Raw genomic sequence first — 16,124 nt, 5'->3', positions numbered from 1 at the left:
CCAGGAGGCCGGATGTTTCTGAGATACTAGAACCGGCGCACCTGGCACCGCCGATCATACCACGCTCAGTCGCTTAGGTCACTGGTTTTGCCCATTCTAACATTCAATCGAACATTAACTGAATGCCTTGATGCCACGGTCTGTAGGAGTGAACCATGTTCGTGAATGGGGTAGTGTACCTAATAAACTGGTCACTGAGTGTATATTGAATTTCTAAAAACACAAACAGTTTCAGAATACAGTATGTGCAGTTTATATTACTATGGCAACCTTCTTCCTCACAGTCTGTTTTTACCAATACCTGAATTTTACCGGAAATGTTCAAGTAACCGTGTTGACTGAATAAAGATCCTAAACACATGCGTTCAGACACACCTCGATACTGGGGCCTCAGGGCACGGTTGTTGGGGCAGTCTCGGCCCTGCTTGCTGAAGTTGATGTTGGTGCGGATACAGCGCTGTAGGAGAGGCTGGGTGGGCCGCGTGTTGTCACTCATACTGAGGAATATCTTATATGGCTCATTCTGACTTAGCAGTCGCAGAGAATGCATCTAAAGAGGCGGCGTGAGAGAAAGTTGGACAGATGGTAAAGAATCTATGGTAAAGAATCTACAGTCTCAAATACGGCCAACTATTAAGTAACTTCTGGCAAACATGAGTTAATGCTATTATTGAGTCTATGATCGAGGGTGAGTTACCTGCATCTGTGTGACGTACACAGGTTTGTTCATGAGGATCCAGGTTGCTGTCTCGAAGCAGGGCGGGATAGTCATGGAGCCCTCGTATGTTATAAAACGTGTAGTGTCTGGATATAGATCTGCTATGTTGAGCCCCATGAGTAAGAATGCGTCATCTGGAGGTGGACCAAAACAGAGGTAATCAGATTCATACTGTACCATCCTCAACACTTTCTACACTGTATTACAGAATAATAATAACATTTCATTTGTATAGTGCTTTTCATTACAGTGTTATCCCAAAGCTCTACATAGGCAAAAAAGATTGATAATAAAATAAAAACTACAGTAAAAACAAATGAAGGCAGGAAATAGCAATAGTAGGCTAGTTGCTAAAAGGACTTTCCAGATTAGGACTATAAGAAAGACAGTCTGTAGAAATGTGTTTAAAGACCCGTTTTAAAAGCTCTGTTTGATGGAGCGGCTCTCAAATGGTCAGGGAGAGTATTCCATAGGCGAGGGAGCAGAAGGCTCAGTCCCCCATAGTACTGAGATGTGTCTTGGGGTCCTGAAGCAGTGGTGAGTTCCTGGAGTGGAGAGTGCGAGGTGGCTCACTCACACTAGGAGGAGGTTATTAAAGTAAATCTTATAGTTGACCGGTACCCAGTTCAGCAAGGATGGGGGTGATGTGGGCTGACTTCTTGGTCCTGGCAGGACTCTTCTGGAGAAGTTGTGGCCTCTGAAGTGATTTGGTTGAAAGGCCCCCGAACGAACAGAGCATTGCCATAGTCGATCTGGGAGAAGATGAAGGCGTGGACGAGTTTCTCTGCATCTGGCTGGGAGAGCGATGGTTTGAGCCAGGCAATGTTTCTTAGATGGAAAAATTATGTTTTGCAGATATGTTTTATATGGGCATCAAAGGACAGAGAAGGATCAAACTTAACTTCCAGGTTAGAGATGACAGAGGACAGATGGATGACTTGACCGTCACTAGTAGGGCAGATGTTTCTAGCACTACTGACCTGCTTGTGTGTCCCAATAAGCATAGCCTCAGTCTTGCTGCTGTTCAGTAGTTCTCTTTCATCCATGCCCTGATGTCATCTAGGCAGCTGCCAAGTTTTGCTAGGGCTGAGATGGTGTCCGGATTGATGTAAATATACACTTGGGTATCGTCTGTGCAGCAGTGGAAGTTGATGTTATAGACTCTGAGGATTTGGCTGAGAAGGAGCATGTAGATTAGGAACAGAATAGGATGCAAAACGGACTCCTGTGGGATGTCACATGTGACTGTAGACTCCACCGATCTGGACTCTCCAATCGGGATCGATTGCTTCCTATTGGAGAGGTAAGAGGAGAACCAGTTCAGAGCAGTTCCAGAGACTGAAGTGTGCTCTCTGATGCCGCAGGAGGATGTTGTGGTCAGCAGTGTCAAAAGAGCACTGAGATCTAGTGGGAGGCTAGGTGATCCAGATTCTGTAGCCATAAGTAGGTCATTGGTAACTTTCACCATAGCTGTTTCAGTGCTGTGCAAGGACTGGAAACCTCACTGGAAAAATGTGTTCAGCTAATTGGAAGACAGATGGGATTGAAGCTGGTTTGCAATCCCTTTTTCCAGTACTTTTGATAGGAAGAGGTTGGAGATGGGCCTGTAGTTGGATAAGAGGTCAAGGTTGGGTGTCTTCAGTAAGGGGGTGACTGCATCTGTTTTGACAAATGATAGTACCTCCCCGGTCAGCAGGGACTTGTAATACAGTATAACATCCAATTATTATAATAATGGGATACAAATAAAAGGATGATTAGTGATTTATTTAATGTAATTTGTTTAATTTAATTAAATGAATGAAAATGGAATGACAATTAAATTAACCAGACTAAATTAAGAGCATAAAACTGAAAGAAAAGAGAGTTTGGGTAGAGGCTGTTAATACTAACTATAGCAATGTTACATAATTGTTGTCTTTAAAGGAATGCCAATTTTCGATCAGCTTAGAACATTCTGAAAGTGCCACAGAGTTATTTCTGTCAGTTAGAAACAGGAGACTCAAACATCTCTCAGGGTTGGGGGCAGTTTCTATTGTTACACATCTTATCCATTGAACCAGGAGGATCACATTGGTAATGTAGATGATTAATTCAGAAGTTGGAATGAATTTCACTCAATCTCTGATTAAGTCAATCTCTGGCAACCTTCCAATTAGCCAAATTAATTCAATTGCTAGATATTCTTTTTTTTAATGGCGGATCCAGAAATGGAACTGACTACTATTCTATCTGTGACTACTGTAGATTTGACAACGTGTGCGCATAAACCCACACATCCTAAATGCCTGAGGGTGCTTACGTTTGTATGTTATTCTCGTGATGGTGTCTCTGTTCAGCATGCGATTCAGGAATACATTTGGAGACTCGGATATCTGAGAGGGAAGAGATTTAAAAGAACATGAAATATTCAGCATCCGCAGCACAGTCCCATGGGATTCTGAATATAAAGACCACTGTCACTACAATAGAACACCACAGAGAAGGAGATTGTCTGCATCAAGCACAAACAGACCTTTATGAATATGGACACAATAGCTACGCCATTGGGGCTCTTGGCTGCCTCACTGTAGTTGGCATAGAGTTCCTGGTTGTAGTGTATAAGTTGCACCTGTAAGTGAGGCGAAATAAAGACAAAACAAACAGTGAGTCCTTCCTTTCCTGGTGTTAGACCATGTGAGATAGAAAGGTGAATTTGTCTTGCACATGAAAGCATTATGTCAGATTAAACTAATTTTACACATCCAACCCTCACTCGAAGACAAACTCAAGAAATTCAGGAATATTTTACTTTGACACTTGTCTGCTCAGTAGAGTTCCAATTTAGAACAGGATTCAGCTCTAATTATCTGGGCAGCCGCTTACTTCTGGCAACATATCTTCCTCACTTAAAAATGGTGATTAAGGACTGGAAAGCGTTTGCCAATTCTCAGTTAAATCGTGACAGACAAACTCAGTTTGGCACCTGATAAGTTTACTGTTTTTTACTTGTCATTATAATATTGCCCTCCTCCACTGAAAAAACCCACTGCCACTAAAAACTCACTGCCACTAAAAACTCACTGCCACTAAAAACTCACTGCCACTAAAAACTCACTACCATTTGTCGATCCAGCCTTTGCTGTTGCTCTTCTACCCCACCCGTCAAAGGCCCTGTACATGTGATTAGTGGACTGAGTGACAGAGGTAGTTCAGCATATTTCATCATTGTCCATTGTTTGAGGAAATCTTCCACACAAACAAGCCTCGGTAGGGCTGTGTAAAGCAGTGAAGCCTTAACTGTAATGCAAGTTTGATTGAATTGAGCTCTTAGTCTAATGAAAGCAACTTGCAGTGGATTGGATTGTTTATAGACACAGCAAAGATAATCCCTCTCGGCTCATTGGCTCGTTCCCTCTCACCTCTGCAGGGAAGGACTGTCCATTGAGCAGGTGCTCCGAGCCCTGGCCGTCCTCGCTACCGAAGTGCAGGCGTATCTCCTCCAGCCGGTGACTGTAACCCAGAGGCCCACCGGAGATGTTCACCAGGTGAGCCTTGTCTGGCCGCAGCGACACGTGGCGCCCTGTGTTGTACATGGTGCCTCCCATCTGCACAGAGAGGAGTCAAGATAAGGGGGGGGGGGGGGGGGGGGAGTTTCTCACCTGAGAGACCTCTACAGAAGAAGAAATGGAGATACAGTGCCTTGCGAAAGTATTCGGCCCCCTTGAACTTTGCGACCTTTTGCCACATTTCAGGCTTCAAACAAAGATATAAAACTGTATTTTTTTTGTGAAGAATCAACAACAAGTGGGACACAATCATGAAGTGGAACGACATTTATTGGATATTTCAAACTTTTTTAACAAATCAAAAACTGAAAAATTGGGCGTGCAAAATTATTCAGCCCCCTTAAGTTAATACTTTGTAGCGCCACCTTTTGCTGCGATTACAGCTGTAAGTCGCTTGGGGTATGTCTCTATCAGTTTTGCACATCGAGAGACTGAATTTTTCCCATTCCTCCTTGCAAAACAGCTCGAGCTCAGTGAGGTTGGATGGAGAGCATTTGTGAACATCAGTTTTCAGTTCTTTCCACAGATTCTCGATTGGATTCAGGTCTGGACTTTGACTTGGCCATTCTAACACCTGGATATGTTTATTTTTGAACCATTCCATTGTAGATTTTGCTTTATGTTTTGGATCATTGTCTTGTTGGAAGACAAATCTCCGTCCCAGTCTCAGGTCTTTTGCAGACTCCATCAGGTTTTCTTCCAGAATGGTCCTGTATTTGGCTCCATCCATCTTCCCATCAATTTTAACCATCTTCCCTATCCCTGCTGAAGAAAAGCAGGCCCAAACCATGATGCTGCCACCACCATGTTTGACAGTGGGGATGGTGTGTTCAGGGTGATGAGCTGTGTTGCTTTTACGCCAAACATAACGTTTTGCATTGTTGCCAAAAAGTTCAATTTTGGTTTCATCTGACCAGAGCACCGTATTCCACATGTTTGGTGTGTCTCCCAGGTGGCTTGTGGCAAACTTTAAACAACACTTTTTATGGATATCTTTAAGAAATGGCTTTCTTCTTGCCACTCTTCCATAAAGGCCAGATTTGTGCAATATACGACTGATTGTTGTCCTATGGACAGAGTCTCCCACCTCAGCTGTAGATCTCTGCAGTTCATCCAGAGTGATCATGGGCCTCTTGGCTGCATCTCTGATCAGTCTTCTCCTTGTATGAGCTGAAAGTTTAGAGGGACGGCCAGGTCTTGGTAGATTTGCAGTGGTCTGATACTCCTTCCATTTCAATATTATCGCTTGCACAGTGCTCCTTGGGATGTTTCAAGCTTGGGAAATCTTTGTGTCCAAATCCGGCTTTAAACTTCTTCACAACAGTATCTCGGACCTGCCTGGTGTGTTCCTTGTTCTTCATGATGCTCTCTGCGCTTTTAACGGACCTCTGAGACTATCACAGTGCAGGTGCATTTATACGGAGACTTGATTACACACAGGTGGATTGTATTTATCATCATTAGTCATTTAGGTCAACACTGGATCATTCAGAGATCCTCACTGAACTTCTGGAGAGAGAATGCTGCACTGAAAGTAAAGGGGCTGAATAATTTTGCATGCCCAATTTTTCAGTTTTTGATTTGTTAAAAAAGTTTGAAATATCCAATAAATGTCGTTCCACTTCATGATTGTGTCCCACTTGTTGTTGATTCTTCACAAAAAAATACAGTTTTATATCTTCATGTTTTAAGCCTGAAATGTGGCAAAAGGTCGCAAAGTTCAAGGGGGCCGAATACTTTCGCAAGGCACTGTAACTCATGTTAATACACTGAACTAAAATATAAATCGCAACATGCACAATTTCTAAGATTTTACAGAGTTACAGTTCATATAAGGGAAATCAGTACATTTTAATTAATTAATTAATTAGGCCCTAATCTATGGATTTTACATGACTGCAAATACAGGTATGCATCTGTTGATCACAGATACCTTAAAAATAGGTAGGGTTGTGGATCAGAAAACCAGTCAGTATCTGGTGTGACCACCATTTGCCTCATGAAGCGCGACACATCTCCTTCGCATAGAGTTGATCAGGCTGTTGATTGTGGCATGTGAAATGTTGTCCCACTCCTCTTCAATGACTGTGTGAAGTTGCTTGGCAACTTGGCGGGAACTGGAACACGCTGTCGTACACGTCGATCCAGAGCATCCCAAACATGCTCAATGGGTGATATGTCTGGTGAGTATGCAGGCCATGGAAGAACTGGGAAATGTTCAGCTTCCAGGAATTGTGTACAGATCCTTGCAACATGGGACTGTGCATTATCATGCTGAAACATAAGGTGATGGCGGCGGATTAACTGACTCACCACAGTATCTCTGTGCATTAAAATAGCCATTGATAAAATGCAATTATGTTCGTAGCTTATGCCTGCCCATACCATCACCCCACCACCACCATGGGGCACTCTGTTCACAACGTTGACATCGCAAACCACTCGCCCACAAGATGCCATACACACGGTCTGCCATCTGCCCGAAACAGTTGAAACCGGGATTCATCCGTGAAGAGCACACTTCTCCAGTGTGTCAGTGGCCATCAAAGGTCAGCATTTGCCTACTGAAGTCTGTTACAACGCCAAACTGCAGTCAGGTGAAGACCCTGGTGAGGATGACGAGCATGCAGATGAGCTTCCCTGACGCGGTCTCTGCACATTTTAGAGAGGTATTTTATTTTCCCCAGCTTCTTGATATGCCACACCTGTCAGGTGGATGGATTATCTTGGCAAAGGATAAATGCTCAGTAACTGGGATATAAACAAAATTAATTTATTTCAATTGCACTTTCCCATTACTGCGATGTAAAATCATAATATTCTTCAGGCTCATAATCACAGAATAATTATTTGCGATTGGCTGTAGGCCTGCAGTAAATAAGGTTTTTAAAAGGTGGATTAAAATAAAAAATGAGAAAATCATCTTCCAAATCTCATCTCATTAAGGAAGCAGGTGAAATTAATAATAAACTGAGAAACCAACTCTCACGTTGTTTGAAGTGACACATGGAAATGCCCAACAGGTAAAGGAAGAACTTCAAAGCTTTCTTCCATTCTTTCATATAAAACTAGGATAACATTAAGACTTATAATGAAATGAGAGGGAGGTAAGGAGAAAAAGTGAATGGAGGGAGTTCAGTGTTATGCCTGTGTAGATCGTGATGGAGTCATTCATCATAGGGTGATCCACTTAGTTAATTTATTCAGAGACAAAAAAAATACAGAAAAATATATACAACAAATACTGCCGATGGTTAAATGAAGTAGGAAAAGCAATATATTTCACTTGACATGTTTTTAATAGCCCTTTAAACAGGGACCCTTTCTATTCCCTCTTAGTGCATAATGCATGTAATCAAATGAGCAAAATGGTGAGAGCTGAACATTAATTCAATACCTCAACAGTGTTATGTATTAGACCAAATCTTCCACTGACACCTATTCTAATTACTAGGCAAAATAAGCACTCAGCAGGTACTGAGCTGGCACTGGGGCCAATACTTTGTGCATGAGAAGACGGCAATATGGGTTCGGAGTTGTAGGTTCTGTTTTGGGGATGATATAATCTCTACTGGCTAGTAAGCAAACAAATGTGATGAGGCCCTTTGGGATGTGATAATGTAGCTGGCTTGCTTTGTCATAAAAATATGTTTTCACTAAATCCACCTATGGTTCAACAAACAGCCTTCAAAATCCTTCTGATAACAGTGGTGCATTAAAATCTGATAGAAAGATATAAGAACATTTAGAGTACCCACTTAACAGTGCATTTAAGGTACAGAATGAGTACGTGTCCACATTTTCGAATGGTACTGTATATATATATATATATATATATATATATATATATATATATATATATATATATATATATATATATATATATATATATATATATATATATATATATATATATATATATATATATTAAAATAGTTGCAGACAGATTTTAGGTCATATTACATTTTTTCACATGGTTTTGATTTTCTTTTTATATAGAAGCAGATGTTTAAAGTCGTTCAGTTCCTGTATTAATCTTGTGCAGCGACGACTATACTCTAAATCAGTGCTTTTATACTGGCCAGGTATGGTCACATGGTCATTCAATCAAACCAAATCAAATCTCTTAACATAACTTCAATTTATTAAGAGTAGCATGGACAATCAATTGGATATTCTATCAAAGTGTCTTTCAAATGCTCTCCATTCTGTGCGGTCTCATTGACACCACAGACTGACTAGGCCTACCTAACAGGCAGAAATTCTGCAGATGAACCTCAATTCCATTGAAATTCACAATGATCATTGATTATGACAACGCACAATGCCCTAGCTACCTTGAATGCAATGTATTTGGATGTAAAGTCATGCTAGAGGAGGAGCTGACACAACACTCCTGTTGAGGGATTTAGCTGTCCGCTTTAAGCATTCCCAAACAGAGCATAAAAGCTGCTTACCATGACCAAAAATCCCCACAAGCTTCATTGAGTTAAAAAGGCTTGGGACTAATTGCTGTTCTGCTTCAGTGAATTGAGTCCAAATATTGAGGGCTTATATTTTGGGGACATTTGATTATAATTTGAAATTTGTTTTGTATCAGGTTAGGTTAAACTTTTCTCCTCTGCTGTACAGTGGACTGTCCCTCAGGCTTGACAGATAGGTTCTACAGTGCCTTCAGAATGTATTCACACCCCTTGACTTTCCAAATCTTGTTGTGTTACTAAGTGGGATCCACATGGATTTAACTGTCCTTTTCTTTGTCAATGATCAACACAAAATACTCTGTCAAAGTAGAAGAAAAATTCTAACATTTGTAAAAAAAAAAAGAAATCCCACAGTGTCTTGTGGAAAGCAGAATGAATCAGGTTTTCCTCTAGGATTTTGCCTGTGCTTAGCTCCATTCCGTTAATTTTCTATCCTGAAAAACTCCCCAGTCCTTAACGATTACAAGCATACCCATAATATGATGCAGCCATCACCATGCTTCAACATATGGAGAACGGTACTCAGTAATACATTGTATTGGATTTGCCCCAAACATAACACTTTGTATTCAGGACAAAAAACTGCTTTGCAGTACTACTTTAGTGCCTTGTTGTAAACAGGATGCATGTTTAGGAATATTTTTTATTCTGTACAGGCTTCCTTCTTTTCACTCTGTCAATTAGGTTAGTATTGTGGATTAACTACAATGTTGTGGATCCATCCTTAGTTCTCTCTTATCACAGCCATTAAACTCTTTAACTGTTTTAAGTGGTGGTGAAATGAAGTGGTGAAATCCCTGAGCAGTTTCCTTCCTCTCCGGCAGCTGAGTTAGGAAGGACGCTTGCATCTTTGTAGAGAGTGGGTATATTGATACACCATCCAAAGTGTAATTAATAACTTCAGCATGCTCAAAAGGGATATTCAATGTCTGCTTTTTTAAATTGTACCCATTTACCAATAGGTGCCCTTCTTTCCGAGGCATTGGAAAACCTCCCTGATCTTTGTGGTTGAATCTGTGCTTGAAATTCACTGCTCGACTGAGGGACCTTAGAGATAATTGTATGTGTGGGGTACAGAGATGAAATAGCCATTCAAATATAAAGTTAAACACTTATTTCTGATAATAAGTTGCATGGACTCGCTTTATGTGACTTGTTAAGCCAATTTTTACTCATAACCTTATTTAGGCTAGCCAATACAAAGGGGTTGAATACTCACTGACTTATTGACTTAATTTTTTATTAATTTGAAAAAAATGTCTAAAAACATAATTCCACTCTGACATTATGGGGTATTGTGTGGAGGCCAGTGACAAAAAAACATCTAAAATGTAAACAATTTTAAATTCAGGCTGTAACACAACAAAATGTGGAAATAGTCAAGGGGTGTGAATACTTTCTGAAGGCACTGTACGTGTCATACCTCACTTTTATGCAGAACGCAAGACTCTCCCATTATTATATAAATGAAAAGTAAATTGCAGTGACTGCCCTCAAAACAGTGAGAACGGGAGGTAGTTTTGGATTTCCACCATGTTTTGAGAAGAGAAGTTAGACTAGTTTTGATTAGATTATTAAATTCCCCATCAGTTCTCTCTCGGTTCCCTGGAGGCCCTCTACTGTCTCTGCCTGAAAAATACACATTTTACATTTACACCATTTAGCAGATGCTCTTATCCAGAGCAACTTACAGGAGCAATTAGGGGTAAGTGCCTTGCTCAAGGGCACAGCACAGATTATTCACCTAGTCAGCTCGGGGATTCTAACCAGTGACCTTTCGGTTACTGGCCCAACACTCTTAACCGCTAGGCTATCTGCCGCCCTCGAACTGTGGCCTTTACACTCTGAAGTGAGCTCCTCTCTGTGGGGAAACTCATTCTATGCAACGAGGCACGTCTACTGGCTCTGTTTCAAAATAGGGATTTTACTTCACACACACTCAGCATGAGATCTACAATAGTAGTATAATGGAGAGAATTTTGTCTCGGGCTAAACACGAGCAGCAGAGAGAATCTCCAGTAAACACACGTTGACAGAAACACTGCCTGTTCCTGGCAGTTCAATGCAGTTGGGGTGGTAAAGCAACAGAAGGCATGTTATTTGTTCCGCCAACACAGTAAGGTTACAATATGCAAAATAGAAATTCTCACAAAATCGTGCACGAGAAGCGTACCCGTAGCTCTCTCTTTGGCTGGTTAATTAACCATCATTTTGCAACATGAAAGACAAAATATGCTAAAACATCTCTGCCAATAAAGTGTGTTTTCTAAATTCCCGGTTCATGGTGTCTGTTTGAATGTTGTGTGGACCTCAGACAACCCCTGAACATCTTTGTTAAAGGGATTCTCAGTACTTTTCTATAATGATATATTTTTTCATTCTTTTATAGTCCTAGTTATATTCTCTCTCAATAACTTTCTTCCATGATTATTGTATTTATTATAATTGCATTTAATCCTGTTCAAGTGTTCACCATTACGATATGATATACTTTATTGTACATACAAATGGAAATTCATTTTGTGACGCCAGAATATAAATACACAAACACAACATACTACATGCAGTACAAACAAATTGAAAGTTAGTACACAAGTCACACATTTACATTTCCACATATTCAAAGTCTCTGCGGCCCACTGACAGGCCGTGTATTGGGCCTGCATCTGTCCTATGTCCCACTGTTCAGCATCCCACATCTGTCCTATGTCCTACTGTTCAGCATCCCACATCTGTCCTATGTCCCACTGTTCAGCATCCTGCATCTGTCCTATGTCCCACTGTTCAGCATCCTGCATCTATCCTATGTCCCACTGTTCAGCATCTTTCATCTGTCCTGTGTCCCACTGTTCAGCATCTTTCATCTGTCCTATGTCCCACTGTTCAGCATCTTTCATCTGTCCTATGTCCCACTGTTCAGCATCTTTCATCTGTCCTATGTCCCACTGTTCAGAAGCCCTTTGGCTGATGGAATGAAACTTGCCTTGCTCCTATTCTTACTGAACAGTGAGACCATTAATCTCTTTATGCTAACTCAATCTTGCTCACTCACAGAGCTATGGCTAATTTATGCTCCAAATTTCCACCCTGTTAGGTTCCACCCTGGTAGGATTATGCACCTAACAGGTTGGAAAATGCACACAAAAAAAGTGACCAATATGTTTTTCTGAAAGTCAAACTGGTAGAATACAAAAATTATGAGAACCAAAAAGGCACCGCAATGTAGGAATGAGTCACCAAAGTCTTTAAGTGGTGACACTCCATGTGAAGTCTGTCAGAATGATGAATCCTCCTGTTATTTGACCCAACACTCACCTCACCCACCTTACTTCTCATTTAGTCTCTGTCACTCCTAAGCCACTTTGTACTCCCTCCCTTCCTTCAGGATTCAAAGTCTGGGATTTGAACAGATTGAGGACATTGAAGTCCTTCAACCTTCGAAAGGTTTGAAAGGAACTATGGTAACTTTTTTTATCATCTTATCTCAAACTTGTCACTTGGTAATAGCAGGCTGTTTTCTGGATAAACAAAAAAGAAGGATATTCTAGCCCTGGATTACATTACATGAAATAGGTTATACTGTATAATTGCACCAATATTGTCAAAGGACCGACATTTCCCAACTGACAGTTTTCCTCATGGGTGCTTTGCAAAATGCCAACTTGTTGCCTACTAAATGTTTTCTATGAGCAACTGTTTGTGCTTTACTAGGGTAAGTTAATGAGAAACTACGTCTTCATGAGTGAATTTGGTGACAGTGTGCGTGAGTGAGTATGGCTTTGTGGACATCATGGGAGCAAGTGAGATAGGAAATGACTAATGTCCTGCTATTGACTGTCGCAGCATCCAAATTATTACTACATGTCAACACGTTGAAGTCAATTCAAAGATGCTGTGAACAGAACCATTTATCAAGCAAAGGCTTATCACTACAGTTTCATGTTGTCTTTTTTCATGACACAGATTGCCACACTAAATCACTTCTTAGGATGAATTGTCTGTATCAAGTATCTAAAATGCAAATTGCTATTCAGTCGCTGCCTGAGCATACAAGTTGAAAATATTTCCCTAATATTCAAGTGAAGTGAACATATACACTTCCGTAAAAGTGCAGTTTTTGGAGTGCAGCAACTGCATCTTATCGTTTGAACTTTGACCACAACAAGTCTATTTCACACTTTCTCCAACAGTTAAATGTCTTTACAAAACAGGTTCCTCAGAATCTCAGCATCCCCTCCACCTGAGCATCTGTCTCCACCTGACGTTTTCTGTGGTAAAGTGAGACTCCACCACAAGGTCTAACATCCCAAGTGCTTAATAACAAGATGGAAATTCCTTTACACAACCACCTTTTTCAAGCAACCACCTTTCATCAAGCTGTAAATCAAAGCTCAATGTTAATCAGGAATAACATTTATTCTATTTGTGTGTGAGCTGAGTTTGTGTGTGGTGCCATATGTGTGTGTAAATTGCACATGACAATATTTAAAACTAAAATAGTGTATACATCTCAATAAATAGCTGCAGGAAAAGAGGCAATTAACTGGGAGAGTAAACATGTCCATCTGTTGATGGACAAATATCTGGGAGTATCGAGTAGACGAGCTGTGGCGAATGTAAAAACATCCTGGCTAACTTAATTTATCCCCTCTCCCACAGTCCTCCCACAGACACACGCCAGCACAGATGGCCCAGCTCTCTGCGCTCTCGCTCAGCAGATGCACACTAGCATTAATCATAAAACAAGACTTACAAAGAGAATTTAACCCTCTCTTACATGTACTGTTCTTTGCCAATCCTCCCTGGCTCCTTGTGGTATGTTTCTGATTCAAACTAAATGAGAGTACTATTCATGGGAACCAAATGCTGGGGGAGGTGGACTCTCTTAATCAAAGTGTTTTGTCCTCTGAAAAATGGTCACCACATACCTTACAGTAAGTCAATTTCCATTCTCACACAACGCCGCTAAGAACCAAAAGATACATCAATAAAATGTAATTGCATCAAATAGGCTCGGTAATAGTTAAATTGTCACCATTTGAACTACAGTACTGAGTGTAATTCTGTTGTCATTCTCATTTTACATGATTAGTGATTTCCCCTATTCCCTAGTGGACTTTATGCCCTGTGGTGAACGATGGTCATGCCCCCTTGTCCCCAGCTTGCAGCTTGAGCTTGGGGCATCCTGCCAACACCCTTTGATAATGTTAGTGAAATCCTACAATAAATACTATCTGCTATATGGGTCATTTGATGGGATCGGGATGGGAGAGATTCAGAAGGCAACTGTGAAAGCAGAGCATGATGTACAACTAAAGGAGAGCCATGGGGCCAGATAGCGGGGGTGTTGCTAGTGACATTTAGAAAATTCACCCAGTCAGTGTAGTCGAAAGAATTCTGAGAGAAGATGTTTTAATTTGATGTTACTTCATACTATAAATCTAGAAGCATTTATTCTGTAAACATAATTTTTCCCACCTACACCTCGTTTTGATGATGGCTGAGCATACTAGTCCTCATTACCCATTGTAAATGTAATATGAACACACACAACTGGAATCCGATAATAGCATCCAGACGATCAACGTCTCCTGAAGTTTAAGTCCTGATGCCCTTCAGATCTACAAGCTCAAGAGTCATCTGGGAGTTTAAGATCAGGCTTTCCACAATCTCCTTACCTTGCTGCGTCCGCCTGTGTTGAGACGTAGAGGGGTGAGGAAGGGGTCAAAGATCATGTGACTGGTCTCGACGTTGACCGGCGACTGCCTCTTTCCCATGGCACACAGGTTCCAGGCGGAATTCACTAGCCCCCAGAAGGATGGTACTGTGGACAACAAGCACAGTTCAATGTCCTTTATCATGTCTAATGTCTAATATCATGTTGATGTGTGAGATGAGTAAGTTCTTAAACAGCACTTGGACTATCAACACTTTGACGGGAACCACTGAGGAGGAAACACTGAGTAAGGAAATGAAGTAAAGATATCCCTTTAATTAAAGTCCTTGCCTTACTGTAACCAAAACGGCAGCAATTAGAGTATGGAGTATGCCATCAGCACAACATTCCATATTATGATTGTACAGTACTAGGAAGAGCCATTTTGAGAGAAGGGCACGTGAGTAATGCCAACGTTGATTATGTATGTATGTATGTATGTATGTATGTATGTATGTAGGTAGATCCTACTAGATTTAGATAGAATCCCTCTATATCAGAATCAGTTTAAATGCTTCCAGAATCTGATTTAAGATCAGCTGAAATAATCTTAGTTATCCGTCCCTCGTTACTTGCACATGACAGAAGGGACTGGGGAGAACCCTCCTCTCCTCTTAGTATGGCTCAGAGCCTGGCAGTGGCACAGCGGCAGGGCAGCTGTGACAGATGTGGCAGGCCTCAAGAGTGATATCACTACCCCTTTCTGACACGTGTGACATCACCCAGCCGTGATTACATCACGTGGGTCGGCTTGAATGGAGTGGGCCGCCCAGCTGTGAAACAGATGAGGGTTCAGGACTATTACGTTCTCTCCCTTAGCACAGGGATTAGAGGCTGATACTCATCTGAACTGCTGGACGGAGACTCCTGGGACAACCAGTATTATTCATTGCTCTTAATTCATGGGCAAGGGGCATGCCTTCATGTGCAAAGCCCAATGGTGGTTAAGGACTATCAGATCAGTGCCACAACCCCTTATAGATGTTTCTACAAAAAGAGGAAATCATGACTAGGAGTCAATTTCAGAATTAAGAATCAGCTAATGAATCAATCAGCTAGTGAATCTGCTAAGTAGGGAACTCTCAAAATAATCTGAATAAAGATTCAACTAGCAAATAAGCAATGGATTAGCCACCCTAAGATGATCATATTACATGCTGATCTTGGCCAAACTCCTCTTAATGCATAATAATGAAATACAGTAGATGAGGATCTGGAATGATGTTGGAATTTCTGAATGTCAACAAAGCTCATGTTGCATATCTTCCTGCTTTCTGAGCCACCACATTGTTTACCAGTTGTAGCTTCATGTGTAGTGGGTTCAATATAGTGTTTATCAAAAAAACACAATGTTTAGTCAAATTCACACAAAATTTTTAACTAAACTATCATTGTTTTAACGAACTGATCCAGGGAAAAACTAACACGATTGTTGATAGTTTCGAAGGCAGTATTTTGGCAACAATTATTACTTTTGCCAAAAAAAATGAGGTAATGTGACATACAGTATGTAAAAGCCTTTGTGTCCTGAAACAGTGATGTAACTGTGTTGTAATCCCACTCAGTGGCATTTGGTGAGCACAACAAGAGAGAATATGTGAGAACCATACTCAAAAGGGGAAAAAAAGATAGCATTACACTCAATTCATTGCAATAAA

The 16,124-nt window shown here is 40.9% G+C and overlaps 1 protein-coding gene across 1 annotated transcript in view; it reads right to left on the bottom strand.

The window, feature by feature from the left end:
• The window catches only part of LOC139421299 (carbonic anhydrase-related protein 10-like), a 30,638-nt gene that overhangs the window by 5,014 nt on the left and 9,500 nt on the right, over positions 1–16,124 (bottom strand). Inside the window, exons 3-8 of the mRNA XM_071172044.1 lie at positions 14,429–14,574; positions 4,120–4,305; positions 3,234–3,329; positions 3,021–3,093; positions 698–852; positions 376–550 (exon numbers count right to left, since the gene is read on the bottom strand). Coding sequence (XP_071028145.1) covers positions 376–550; positions 698–852; positions 3,021–3,093; positions 3,234–3,329; positions 4,120–4,305; positions 14,429–14,574 — 831 coding nt within the window. The remainder of the gene's footprint in view (positions 1–375; positions 551–697; positions 853–3,020; positions 3,094–3,233; positions 3,330–4,119; positions 4,306–14,428; positions 14,575–16,124) is intronic.

The sequence above is a fragment of the Oncorhynchus clarkii genome, chromosome 12 (genome assembly GCF_045791955.1).
Source record: "Oncorhynchus clarkii lewisi isolate Uvic-CL-2024 chromosome 12, UVic_Ocla_1.0, whole genome shotgun sequence".
Classification (NCBI taxonomy): Eukaryota; Metazoa; Chordata; class Actinopteri; order Salmoniformes; family Salmonidae; genus Oncorhynchus; species Oncorhynchus clarkii.
Note: the sequence above shows the minus strand (reverse complement) of the source record. Positions and strands in the feature narration are given on the sequence as shown.